This window comes from Rhinatrema bivittatum, chromosome 1 (assembly GCF_901001135.1).
Source record: "Rhinatrema bivittatum chromosome 1, aRhiBiv1.1, whole genome shotgun sequence".
NCBI lineage: Eukaryota > Metazoa > Chordata > Amphibia > Gymnophiona > Rhinatrematidae > Rhinatrema > Rhinatrema bivittatum.
In genome coordinates this window covers 334260626-334274813 of record NC_042615.1, presented here as the reverse complement: position 1 = coordinate 334274813, position 14188 = coordinate 334260626, and the positions used below count along the sequence as shown (strand labels likewise).

At 45.7% G+C, this 14188-nt stretch overlaps 1 protein-coding gene across 1 annotated transcript in view; it reads right to left on the bottom strand.

The window, feature by feature from the left end:
- The window catches only part of RCHY1 (ring finger and CHY zinc finger domain containing 1), a 92700-nt gene extending 79057 nt beyond the window's left edge, over nt 1-13643 (bottom strand). Inside the window, exons 1-2 of the mRNA XM_029598378.1 lie at nt 13403-13643; nt 756-875 (exon numbers count right to left, since the gene is read on the bottom strand). Of these exons, the coding sequence (XP_029454238.1) occupies nt 756-875; nt 13403-13456 (174 nt within the window). The 5' untranslated portion in view covers nt 13457-13643. The remainder of the gene's footprint in view (nt 1-755; nt 876-13402) is intronic.
- Between the last annotated feature and the right edge of the window lie 545 nt (nt 13644-14188).

Sequence of the window (14188 nt, the reverse complement as noted above, 5' to 3'; positions counted from 1 at the left end):
TGCTCTCAGATACTGGAGGAAGAAATCAGGCATTAACCCTTCAAACCAGGTGTAACTGGAAAGGTTTTCAGGGTAACCAAGAAACCTATTCCCCCTCTATATATTTCCTTCCTGTTGTCTGCACTAGAGGCTACTATCTGAAATGCCTTCAGTCATCTCCCTTCCTAAGTTCCTTTCTGAAGAGAACCTTGATTAAACTTATCTGAGTCCAGCTCCAGTGCGTTTGGTGTTTGTACAGCATGCAAGTTCCTACTTCTTGGTGCCAACCTCTTCCCCAATTGCAGTGGCAACCATCTGAGCTTTCTCCCTAATTCCCTTCAAGGGAATGCATAGTCTGTGCCTTTCTCCATACCTTTCCCCCTCAATTTGTGGTAGTAAGCTGTTAAAGGCTACTTGCAGGCATCACCTCCCACACATAAGCCAGGAGAGGTAGAGCCTGTGAGCACATGTAGGTTCAGTCAGACTCTAAAATAATTAACTATCTAATCCACCGCCACAGGCTTTAGAACACATATGGTCCATGAGGTGGGAGAACATTTTTTTCATAAAAAGTTGGAGGGCTTTGGGTCCTTGGCATCTCCCTGTTTCCTACCCTTTACAAGGTAGAAATATGCAGTGTCTATGCACCACTAACGTTTAATTTGTATGACATGCAGGGCATCAACGGGCTCCCATTGCAAGGTTCCACTGCATACTCTGTTTTTATTCTGAACAAGAGAATACAGAAATCATTCATCAGGGAGTGCATCTCTCACCTGCTGGATTTGTTTACACTTTGCACACTGTACTTCTTTCACTTTAAATCGATCTAGCTGGTGATTTTCTTTGCTATCATGACACAACCGACAGACGTAAAATTTTCCACAGCAAGGAGCCTGCAAATGAAGATCATGATAAAAGAAGATTTAGGAAACAAAGTTGCAGCTTACAAAAAAAAAGAGACAAGGTTTCATCTTTAAATTTAATGTTTTGGTATCTCCAAGGAGATTCTGCAAGCACCCCTCTGTAAGTACTGCCATCGCAGGACCCAGAGTCCTGACATCATATTTGATGGCTCTATACTACTATGGGGTGGGTGGGGCTCATGGCTGAAGATCTGCAGCAACATTCTTCTACCAAAGGATCCTTGAATTTGAAGTCAGCTCAGGGGATTGCAAGTTGCAGAAGATGGCAAACTTTCCACCCACAGCATCCATGCTGTTTCAGGAAAAATTTCTCAATCTACAGTGAAGTTATTGATGACATGGCTGTTAAAACAGCACGACCCATGAGCTGGGGAGCAGTACTCAGTGAGCAATTCGGAAAGTACAGTATGTCATTTGATTGCTTATATTTTATTTTCTTAAACCACATATATTAAATTAAAGCTTAGCTCCCATTTAAAGTAACTGACCAACTAAAACATCCTAATTTTTATTTCTGATTCCCGACTGGTTGAGAACCATGGCATTCAGATTTCCTTCTCAATCTGGAAAGCACTAAATAGAAAATAAAAGTTTAGAATTAAAATGTTCCTCTCACTGCATTATAAACCCACTGAAACAGACGCCATTTACTTTCCATTGCTTCCTTTGAGTTGTATGCATCAGGCAAGTACACTAGTAAAAACTAAATAAAATACTACTAAAGTGGTCTATTGGCAGGCTCATTGTCAAACACAAAGCGCACACATACAAACTACAATCCGAGTTAACAGCAGCTCTCCTTTAACCAAGCTTTCAGGAAATTTACAGCTGAGTAACTAAACATCTGCCAAGATGATTACAACAAGGCTTGGTAGCAAGACATGGCGTAATGCCTGGGTGTTGGAGTAATATTGTAAGAATCAAAGCTGAAGATGACAAGGCTTGAAATGGCTTACTTGGAGTCGGCCAACACTTTTGACAGTTTTTGAGCATGCTTGAGACTGATGGTAGGAAAAGGGTTCAGCTATCAGGTAAAAGACAAGGTGGGGGAGGGTTAGGGATGGTTGCAGCGAATTGGCATTCAGTTTGATATGGAAATTTGTATGCTCATCCATATAAAGCAGAAGAATCTCAACTGGAAAGATTGGATGGGCCGTTTGCATTTTGTCTGCCATCATCTACTATGTTCTTTTGTTAAATTTGGGGTCCAGTTTATCAATTAGGGCGGAAATCCCATCCAAATGAAAATAAAAAAGAATGAGATTAGTAACCTACAGAAAGTCTGATTTTGGATTGCAATACTAAATCCTGTCCATCATCCAAGTATCATTGCTCCTCAGGCTCTTTTTGGCTAAAATGAAATGGACGTTCTGAATCATGAGCATTGAACGGTCCTTTCTTGGCCTTTTGGCTATTTCAGAACCTATATAATATGGGAAGTCAACATACTGCACGCAACCCCACTGGGGATATGAAATTGTATGGATCTTGACCAAACCAAGAGGATTAAACTTTCAATTTACAAAATCTTTTTGTTGGCTAACATTTAGTGGCCGATGATCCAGTACTGCATGAAAACAATCAGGGAAAACAAAGTCCCTGATTGTTCTGGACTATTTTTAGGTGATCTTAGCTCATAACATTACTAGCTGCCCAGCAAAAAAATTGTGACATCACAATTTTTTGTCTGTCTAAATAACAGCATGTGTCTCAGACATAATATGTCATCTTCCTGCAAATTCCCTCCAAGCTATGCGAAGAAATGATAAAAAGCATGTCCTACCCAGAGAAAAAAAAAATCATCCCGCCTTCTCAGTTCTCTCATGTGGAGGATGGCACTTTCTTTAATGCAGAAGTAGCAATTCAAACACAATCTAAAATTATTTTACCTTGGTAGGACAGACAAATGCCTGCACTGGAGAACCAACAGAATTTTAAAAGTGTTAAAGGGCAGGACTAGCAGAGCTGAAACCAAGCTCAGTTACACTGACCACATAAAGTCAAACAATTCTTGGATCATATACCCACCAGGGAAGTATTTTTGTACTTGCTAAATTCAAAATTAGACTCCCTTTATTTTTTCCTTTTATTGTGGGTTGAATTTTGGTGAAAGGGGCAGTGGTTTACATATGTTCTGTCAAAATTAGACTCCTAACAATACAGGCTTTTCTTTTCTTTTTTACATTGCCAAACTGCAAAAGGAAGAAGATGGGAGGAAGTTATCACACAGAGACCAATATTTGAAAGTCACAAACTATTCCTTTTCAGGACAATTCTAGTACGAGCAAAGATGTGGGTTTTCTAGAAAAGTTTCCCATGCAAAAACGTTTTTCTCGTTTGCATAATAATTTGCATTACAGATGTTTTCAGAAAAATTATCAAATGTTTCTGATGCCCTAAATAGATGTGTGATCTAATTGGCATGTTATATGAACTATATATTTAGTAAAAACAAAACCTAGCAAAGCAACAAAGTGTAGTATATTGAACATGCCACAGATAATGATAGTAAGGGAACGGGTAAAAACAACTCAGAAGCTTGGGTCCCAGCATCCATCCAGGCGCTGCACCAGACAACCCGAGCTTGGGTCCTATGGGAGCCCTATTTCATCTGATGGCCTACGGCAGACCACCACCACCGGCGCACCCATTATATTGTTTTCTTTCTTTATCCCTTTGGTATGGGAAAGAGGAAGAAGGGAAAGATTGGGACTCTTGTTGCTGCCTCTACTCCGCTGAGTGGCCCTCTAGATAACCATTTCTTTCGTTCGAATATAGCTGCTACTCTGGAACTTGCCAATATGTCGGGGAAGCCACTTTAAGTTCCAGAGCTCCTATCTCTCCTCCTCCCCAGTGACGACCTCTCCTCGAAGGGTCAAGGAAGTTCTTGCCTCCACCCAACCCATGGGGCTATACTGGGGGGAGGAAGAGAGGTTAACCCCCTAGAGGAGCTGATTTAGACAATGTGTGTATTACAGCTAATCTTGAATCACCTATAATCCCAGAAGAAAGGGAGGATGGTGTGTCTATCCCAGAGGTCGTCTCATCTGGCAATGCGAGTATAGGGGCTGTTATTCCTGTCCCTGTCATCAGCTTTAGAATTCTCATCATCTCTTGATTCCTCTCCTGAACTCAAGGTTACACTAAAAGACATCTGGAAAGTAGTTACCGTTACTGAAATATCATTTGCCTCTACAGTAAGACAGTTGTGTAATTTTTCTGTAGGAATTATGGCTAAACTGTCTGAACTGGAGAGTTAAATTACTATGATGAGAGGAAATTTGACATCTGTTTCAGAGAGGGTCACAGCATTGTAGACCTCAACAGTAGCTATCCTGAGACTGTTTAATGATACATAATAAATTAGAAATGTTGGAGAACTTCAGAGCTTATTTGTGTATAGTGAATTTTCCTAAATCTCGATTGTTGTCAGCTGTAGAATTGTTTAAAAAATATAATAGGGAAAATTTACAAATATTGTCTGACAGGGTTATATCCTTGTGTAAATGTTATGTTCCTGCGTTTAAGAGAGAAGCTAGATAGGAAGGGAATGTACAGCCCCTAATTCCTTCCAACAGTGTTAACGTAACTGCTTTGCTCCAGGACTCAGTAGAAAATATTTCTACCAGGGATACTTTGATTGTCTCGTTTGTAAATAGAGTGCTTGTCCTTAGACAATACTTTAAGAATAAGAATGCTATTTTTTGTGGGCACACATTCCAGATGTTTCCTGAGACCCAGATAAATAGGAGAGGCTTTTTGGCAATTAATGACACGAGTTCTCTCTTTTGAGTGCATCTTACTTTTTAAAATGTCCTGGTACTGGTATTGTGTCCTGGCTACGGCCTGGACACAATACCCTTATTCAATAAACATACACATGCTTACTGTGACTCCAACATCGCTCTAAGCTTCAACAGCAAGAGGAAATGTGGAAAAAAGGATTTGCACTCACAAAGAGGGGAGTAGCTGGCTTGTTACGGCGGTTACTACCCCAAACCAAATAAGCCTGATACTTCACTTTCAATGCATATACAGCATAGCTCTCTGCTTCAACGGCAGGGGAGAAGAAAAGAGGGTTCGCACTCACAAAGTGGGGAGTAGCTGACTTGTTACGGCGGTTACTACCCCAAACCAAATGTGCCTGATACTTCACTTTCAATGCATATCCAGCATGGCTCTCTGCTTCAACGGCATGGGAGAAAGACTGATACTTCGCGCATATCCAGCATAACTCTCTGCTTCAACGGCAGGAGAGAAGAAAAACTGATACTTCACGCATATCCAGCATAGCTCCCTGCTTAAACGGCAAGGGAGAAGAAAAAACAACCAATAAGGGCTGTATAACATAGTCTGGATACAACAAATAATCATGGGTGTAGCTTGCTTATTGCGGCGGTTACTACCCCTACTGCCCCTAACTAATCAAGCTAGATATTTCACTTGGATGCAGCTCCATCACTGCTCTCTACATTAATGGTGGGGGTGGAAGGGAAATAGAACCAAGAGCTAAGAGAAACAGATAAGTATGAGAGAAAAAATGTGTGAAGCTTGCTGGGCAGACTGGATGGGCCGTTTGGTCTTCTTCTGCCGTCATTTCTATGTTTCTAAATGTGTCACCCATCTAGGTAACCAGTATGTCTTTACAGATCCATTACATTTTGAGACCTTTATAGCTGACAAAACTGCTTCCAACCAGTAATGGGGGGTGAGTTTATATGGAGATAATGTATCTTATGTGGTTTAGGACCCAATATAAGAAAATTGGTTCTTACCTGCTAATTTTTGTTCCTGTAGTACCAAGGATCAGTGCAGAGAAGTGGGTTGTGTATCCCTACCAGCAAATGGAGTCAGAGAACCAAAACTTTGGGCACTGCCATATATACTAGAGTGCCACCTGCAGTTCCTCAGTATTGTCCTGTACCCAAGCCCAAGGTAACAGAACCAAGGAGAGGTAACTAACAAAGAACCCCGACTACCCCTTCGCTCTAAACAAAAACTAAATGAAACCAACTGCGAATAATTGCTCCATCAACCTTTCTGCCAAAAAAGAGCTTCGTGAAAAATATATAGGCAAACGCTAGCGAACACAATCTTTCGGAATCTGAAGTAAGAGGTGGGCCTCTGGACTGATCCTTGGTACTACAGGAATGAAAATTAGCAGGTAAGAACCAAATTTTCTTTTCCCTATAGGTACCAGGATCAGTCCAGAGAAGTGGGATGTACCCAAGTCACCCTAAACTGGGCAGGAACCCGAAAGACCCGCACAAAGAACACTCTCACCGAAGGACAATTCATCAGTAGCCTTGACGTCCAATCGGTAATGCTTAGTGAAAGTATGAACAGACGACCACACTGCCGCTCTACAGATCTCCTAAGGCGACAGGAGTTGACACACTGCCCAGGAAGTAGCCTGGGCCCTAGTGGAATGGGCTCTAAAACCCTCAGGAACTTGACGGCCACAGGCAATATAAGCCGAGCAAACGGCTTCCTTAATCCAACAAGATATGGTCGCCTTAGATGCTTTATCACCTTTCTTTGGGCCCCCAAAGAGAATGAACAAGTGATCAGAACGGAGGAAGTCATTGGTGATCTCCAGATAACGCAATAGAGCGGGTCGCACATCCAAAAGATGAAGGTCTCTGTCCTGGGCAGAGTCCCTAGACCAATGTGGAAACCCTGGTAGTTCCACCGTCTGATTTACATGAAAGGCCGAAACTACGGCACGAAACTACGGCCGAAACTAAGGCACGAAGGACAGAACCGTGTGCAAAGACACTCGATCGTCATGAATCCTTAGAAAGGGGTCCCAACACGACAACGCCTGTAATTCTGAAATCTGACGAGCCAAGCAAATGGCCACCAAGAACACAGTCTTCAATGTCAGATCCTTCAGAGAAGACCTGCAGATAGGTTCAAAGGGGGCGCCACATAACACCCGCACAACTAAATTCAAGCTCCACGTTGGGCACACAGAGCAGACGCGCAGTCGTAAATGCTTGACCCCCTTGAGAAAACGAGCAATATCTGGGTGTGCTGCAAGCAAAAAACCGAACCTTCCCGGCAACCTGTACCCGAAGGGAATTGAATGCCAACCCCTTGGCGAGTCCCTGCTGCAGGAAGTCAAGAACCCGAGGGATATCGGCTGCCAAGGGATCGCAGTCCCGCTGACAACACCATGACTCAAAAAGCTTCCAGACTCTCACATAGGCCATGGAGGTGGCTGGACGTCACGCCTGTAGGAGAGTGGAAATGACCTGTTCTGAATAACCCTTCAAGCGTAAATGTCACCTCTCAAAAGCCAAGCTGCGAGAGAGAAGTGATCCTCCTGATCCGAAAATATGGGTCCTTGACGGAGCAGACGCGGCAGATGGGCCAACTGTAGTGGTCCCTCGAGAGCTAGATGCATGAGATCCGCGAACCTCGGACGACAGGGCCATTCCGGAGCCACGAGGACCACTCGCCCTGGGTGAAGTTCTATGCGATGAAGAAGCCGACCTATGAGAGGCCAAGGCGGAAAGGCATACAGGAGGATTCCTGTGGGCCAGTGACACACGAGAGCGTCGATGCCCACCGAGCCCTGCTCTCGTCGATGGCTGAAGCATTCAATCTTCACGTTCGTCCACGTCGCCTTCAGATCCAATGGAGGAACTCCCCATCTGACGCAAAAGTGGTTCCACGCCTCGGCCGATAGCAACTCGACCCAGGCGAGTGGGTGCTATCTGCTGAGAAAATATGCCTGCACGTTCTCCACCCCTACGACATGAAAAGCGGCAATGCCCCCGGGGTGCCGTTCCACCCAGGCGAACAGAAGCCGTGCCTCCAACACCACCGCGGGGCTTTATGTCCCACCTTGCCGGTTGATGTATGCCACCATCATCGCATTGTCGAAGAAAACTCGAACCATTCTGCCCTGAATCCAGGATAAGAAGGCTTGTAGGGCCAGACACATCGCTCTTGTCTCGAGACGATTGATGGACCATGGTCCTTCCGTTGCCGATCACAGTCCTTGTGCGGACCTCTCCACACACACTGCACCCCACCCCGATAGAGTGTGTCCAAATCCACTCCTCGTTCCAGATTGGCACGCGACAGCCACCACGACAGGCTGGCTCTGGATTCCTGAAGCAACTGCATTGGAAGGTGGAACTGTTCCAATACCGAACTCCAACGAAACAAAAGTGCACGTTGTAAGGACATGAGCGAACGCCCAGGGTACCAAGTCTAAGGTGGACGCCATGGACCCCAGCACCTGAAGATGATGCCACACTGTGGGCTTGCTTCTCCAGAGCAAGGAATGGACCTGAGCTTGTAACTTCATTACACAGTCTGGCATTAGAAACACTCTTCCCTTCAAGGTATCGAACCGTGCTCCCAGATAAATCAGCTCTTGGGTGGGGGCTCCAAGTGGCTCTTCTAGTCATTGATCACCCACCCCAGCGACTGCAACGTGAACCTCATCAAGCGAACCGACCTCTCGCAGTCTTCGAGACTTTGCGCGAATCAACCAGTCGTCCAGGTACGAGTGGACCAAGATCCCTTCTTTCCGTAGAAAGGCCGTTACCACCACCATGACCTTGGTGAACGTTCGAGAAGGCGCTGCCAGACCAAACGGGAGAGCTCGAAATTGGAAGTGTTGCCCTAGGACCTTGAAATGCAGAAACCTCTGGTGACTCAACCGGATAGGAATATGTAGGTACGCCTCCGTGAGATCTAGCGATGCGAGGAATTCCCCTGTTCGAACCGCCACCATCACCGTCCTCAGCGTTTCTATCCGAAAACGAGGAACTCGAAGACAACGGTTGACCTTCTGCAGATCGAGGCTGGGCCAAAACGTGCCCTCCTTTTTTGGGACCACGAAGTAAATCGAGTACCGTCCCCGGCCTTGCTGATTTTCTGGCACCGGGACAATCGCTCTGAGGTCGAGAAGTCATTGTAGAGTTACCCGGACCGCTTCGCACTTGCTGTGTGAGACCACTCGGGACTCCACAAAAACCTCTCAGACCGGTCGCGAGAACTCCAGAGCGTAGCCGTTTCTGATGACCTCTAAGACCCACCGGTCTGAGGTAATCCTTGCCCATTCCGCGTAAAAGTTGGATAATCTGCCTCCGACAGCTTTGATGCTTTGCTTTGCTCGTGGCTTCATTGGGAGGTTTTGTTGTTTCCCGCCCCAAGGTGTCCCGAGTCTCTTCCGGCGAACCCCACGAAAGGACTGCTGATGTCCTGGGGCTAGTTTAGAAGCTGTCGGTGCGGTATATCTGCTAGATCTGTAACGACGGTTGTCTCGAAAACGAGCTCGAGGAGGAAAGGCCTTCTTAGAGGATCTCCTATCTTCTGGCAACCGATTGCCCTTGGATTCCACAAGTAACTTCACCAGCTGATCAAGTCCTCCCCGAATATCAGCTTGCCTTTAAACGGCAGATTGCATAGCTGACACTTAGAGGACAAATCAGACGCCCAATTCCTCAGCCAGAGGAGTCGTCGCGCCGACACCAAAAACACCATACCATCCGCCAAATAAGCGATCCCCGTCTCTAACCGGGCGGAGTGTAATGCCTCGCCGGCAACTGTACCGGGACTGGCAGCCGTCTCCTGAACCCAACACAGGCAGGCTCTCTGCATCAGGCTAGCACAAATCGCTGCTTGCAGGCTCAAAGCGGAGACTTCAAAAGCCCACTTTAACTGGATCTCCAGTTTCCGGTCCTGCATGTCCTTGAGGGCGGCCACCCCCGCGACCGGAACAGTGGACTTCTTAGTGACCGCAGAAACCGTAGCGTCCACCTTAGGAATCTTCAGCAGATCCAAAACCTCAGTCGATAGGGGATATATCTTCGCCATCGCTCTGCCCACCTTCAGCCCTGCATCAGGAGCTTCCCACTCCTGCGTCACCAGTTTACGGACTTTCTTCAGCAGAGGGAAGGCCGATGAAGGACCCCTAATGCCATCAAGGACGGAAATAACGCCCTCATTGTCAGATTCTTCCTGTGAAACCTTCAAGCCCAGAACCTCAAGGACCTGGGGGATAAGAGGTAGTAGTTCCTCTTTTTTTTAAATAGACGCATCACGCTGGGATCATCTCCCTCCACAGGAGGGACATCTGGGTCATCCGAATCATCCATATCCACTTGACCCTGGTTCGCCCCTGCAGGTAGAGCTGAACCCGACCCAGATGGCGGATCTCGCGACCCCCGGGAACCCTCCTCCATCAGAGAAGGCTGAACTATAGTGTGCTGACAAGGTTCTGCACCCCAAACTCGCTTCTCAGACGGATCAGCCCCATCTCCCGGGGCACCGGACCTCTTAACCGACGATAGTTTTCTTTGTAGGAAAGCCTCATGCATCAAAAGGACGAATTCCGGGGAAAACCCCTCCAGGTCCCCCTCTCTTTGTGGGAACTCGGCCGGAGTCACATCGGCCTCTCTCCCCAAGTGATGCACTCCCACCGGTGCTAACACAGGAGGAGAATCCTCCACAGGTGTTCCAGGCCCGCAGCCCCGATGAAGCCTCCATGCCCGGGGCACAAGCTGAACATCAGAAATCTGCATCCAGGGCCTTGGCCGCGTGTTGCACACGAGCGGCAGGCCTGAGAGTTTGAGCACGGGTCCATTCAGGGACACGCGCCGCCTCGTGGTACAACGGTGGAGGAGAAGGCCCAATCCCAGGAACTGCCGCAGCTGCGACACGGGAAAAATTCTAGGCTGCCCGGGGTGAAGAAATTATGCTCCAAGAAAGAGCACGCGCAGCCGCGGCGCTGACAAGATGAAAGGCCGCGCGATCACGGTCAAATCGCCTGAGGCCTGTCATGGCGAGTAGGAAAAAAATAAAATTACAAACTCACCCTGCCCTCCGAAGTAACCCGAAACCCTGGGAACTGAGGGACCAAAAGGCTGGCAGGCTCCCCACACAGCCTCAGCAGGTCCAGCCCCACGCACAGACTCCTTACCTAGAAACCGAAAGCAGTTGGCAGCCTCACAGCTCAACAAGCTGGACTTTTTTTTTTTTTTTTTACCTTCATTGAGGAAACAAAAAAATAGAAAAGCTCTTGCAGGGGTCGAGGAGTAGCTGCAGTAGTCTTGGAGGGGAATAACCAGGAGCCCCTGGCTGTCACCCCCCAAACCGTGGCGGGCGAGACCCTGCCAGGGATATCTAATCCCCCGGACGCCCAGCTTCCACTAAGGGATGGCCCACGAAGGTGCCTAACACCTCAGGAAGCAACAGTGACTAAAAGAAAAAAATTATACCTAACTAACTGAAAAAAATGAACTAAAGACTGCATGAGTGTATCTCTACTATCTGCTGGAGTCAGAGAAATACTGAGGGACTGCAGGTGGCACTCTAGTATATATGGCAGTGCCCAAAGGTTTGGTTCTCTGACTCCATCTGCTGGTAGGGATATACAACCCACTTCTCTGGACTGATCCTGGTACGTATAGGGAAACTGGATTTGATTTGTTTTTTAATAAATATTTGCTTTTGCCTCTATGTAAGCCCATGTGATGTGGACTTGGATTTGATTATATTTTCTTCAATAAAAAAAACAAACCTCAGGAACTGTCTAAATTGTTTTTACACACTTTCTTAATATAATTGTAAAATCCCAAACAGTAATCATTTTTCCCCACTGTATTTCAATGATTTCTAAATAGCCAAACCAAAATAGTTAATGGGGGGAGGGAAATCAATACAGATACAATGTAGTTTAAATTTTATCCTGAAATTAACTCAAAGTTTTATGGAGAAAAAATATTTTTATTGGAATATTTGTAAAATGTAAATACAATACAGAATAAAACATACTTCTTTCATGGTTTAAATTTAAGATAAATAAAACAAAAGCACTGAAAACTCTTGATGCTCATTTTAGATGAGTGGATATTTATGGGAATGGATCTCCCATAAATATCCACTCATCTAGTTCAGGAGTAGAATACTAATGAATTTTATGAAAAAAATAAATTTTTAGAAATGGACATTTTTCCACAGAAAAATAAAGGACAGGAAAATGTTCTGCTGAAATTGTTTTCACTCCCACATCTCTACAAGTGGGATAAGTCATCTTTTTTTTTTTTTAACTGGTTCTTTAAAAAGGTATCCACAACCTTTAAAGATATCTTTAGAATGGCGTGTTCCCTTTTATTTGGTCTGAATTACCACCTTCGAAACATTCACTTCTATAAAGCTACATACTTCATTTCACCCTTTTAGCTACAATCCAAGTGTAGGTTATGTGCTATAAAATGAGGCCAATCTCTTCTTGGTCTTTAGGCTAAGACTAACAACCTATATACAATATGGGGAAAATCACCCTGTCACTCAACCAGGGCAGTTGGTGGACAAAATGGCACTCTGGGTAAAGTTTGCTTTTGGTGTCCTCCTTCTCTTTTGGGCTTGTGCATTTGTAGACTCAAAAGCAGCATGAACCCTTCCCCTCACCTCAGCTCACCATTTGGTCACCCTGCTTGCACACCTCTTGTAATAGCCCTACCAGTGAGTACAAGCTGATGATATATAAATATATATAACCACTGCTAAACGTCCTGTGTGTAAAAAAAAAAAAAAAAAAAGGAAGAAAAACCAAAACAGTAAGAGTAAAGTTCCAGTTGCCAGTTAAAAGTTGAACCCACCCTCCATTAAACTACTTTTAGTTTTCATTTTTCTTTCATTCCTGAGAAGACAATTTAGAGTTTGCCAAAGTTTACTGAGTTTCACTACTGCCAGTTTTTGAACTATATCCAATGCACTATGGAATATTTGTAAACCTGCTTCTTCCATTTCAGATCAGTTCTACAGATGCCAAAATGCATCAGAAGGGAGGATATCCTGAAGACTCCCCACAGAAACTGGGTCACATGATAGCTTTGCCCACAATTATGAATCTAGGTAGACAAGGATGCGGGTTTGCTAACTTTTATCAGAACCCTATACAGACATCACAGGACTCATGTTAAACATGAACAGCAGGAAAAACACCTGGAGAAGCAAGAGTTAAAAAATATTAAAGCATAGCCACAATGAAAGATGCATGCCATTTATGCATATCTGAATAAAAACAAAATGCATTACGATAAAATCAAGGCAGGTGATCTTAGAAGACCAAATCAGATTAGCAAGAATCAGGAAGCATACACAGGGTAACACTTTGAAGCTTCTGCATCTAATACTACTACTTTCGATAAGTGTTTAGACCAATAAGCTTTCAGAAGCCAGCATGGCCCAATAGAAACCTGGACTGGGAAGGGAAACTTAAGTATAACCCACCCACTTGGCAGCACTCAGGGCTACAACTTCCAGGGTGCCCAGCGCCCCCGCGTGGCCTTGAATGAAAACTATCAGAACCGGTGACGTCACAGATGTACGGGAGCGCGCGCGCCAAAGGGGGGGCGGGAAGCCTGCACAGTTTCGGGCGCAGTTAAGCGAATGTTCACATCCCAGCCAGGAAGTAACGCTGCCGCCTACGTCGAGTGGACCCAAAGAACCTCATCCCCGTCCACACTCACTCTCAGTACGCAGCCCCGCACGTAGTGCTCGCACCCGGTCCCAACCGCCGCCATCTTCCTTACAGGCTCAGAACGTCACCAGAAGAATGTGCGAGCGACTCCTAACAATCATGGTCACAGTCCGTAGAAAGCAAGCCGCACGCTACAGAAAGGGAGGAGCCTGCACGTAAACGCGCCACTTCTACATCCCTCCAACCCAATGGCTGGTCCAATCTGAGCACGTGACTGGGTAGTGCGCTTGTTTCTGTTAGAAAAAAGCGGTTACACTTCCGCGAACGCCCTTAGGACGTAGGGTCGTAGCGTGAGGGCGGACTGGTAAACGGCGTCGTGACGTGTTTGCTGTACGCGTGATTAAAAGGTTTTTGTCGCTGCGAGCGGAAGCATTTGGTGGGTTTCTGCCACGGGCTGAGCAGCTGAGCGGTAGTTCTAGTTCTGTTCGGGAACGCATGTTTGCTACTCTGTTTCTCTGGGATCTTAAACCGACTAGTTTTAGCAGTTGGCAAAGCAAGTCAGTAAACCACGGACAGTATTACATTAAAATTAAAGTCTGTGAAGCATGGAAGGCAACTTTTCAAAATGTTTAGGGGTGTTAATCTCGACTAGGGTTGCCAACTTTCCACTGTGAAAATTCCGAACACTTGGATGAACTAAGTAAAATTTTCATTGATGGTGTCGAGCCACTTCCACACACCACACCACTGGGATCCCTATTAAGGAGTGTGATCTAGTACAGTGGTTCTCAACCTTTTTTCTGTCGGGACACACCTGACAGATGGTTCTCACATG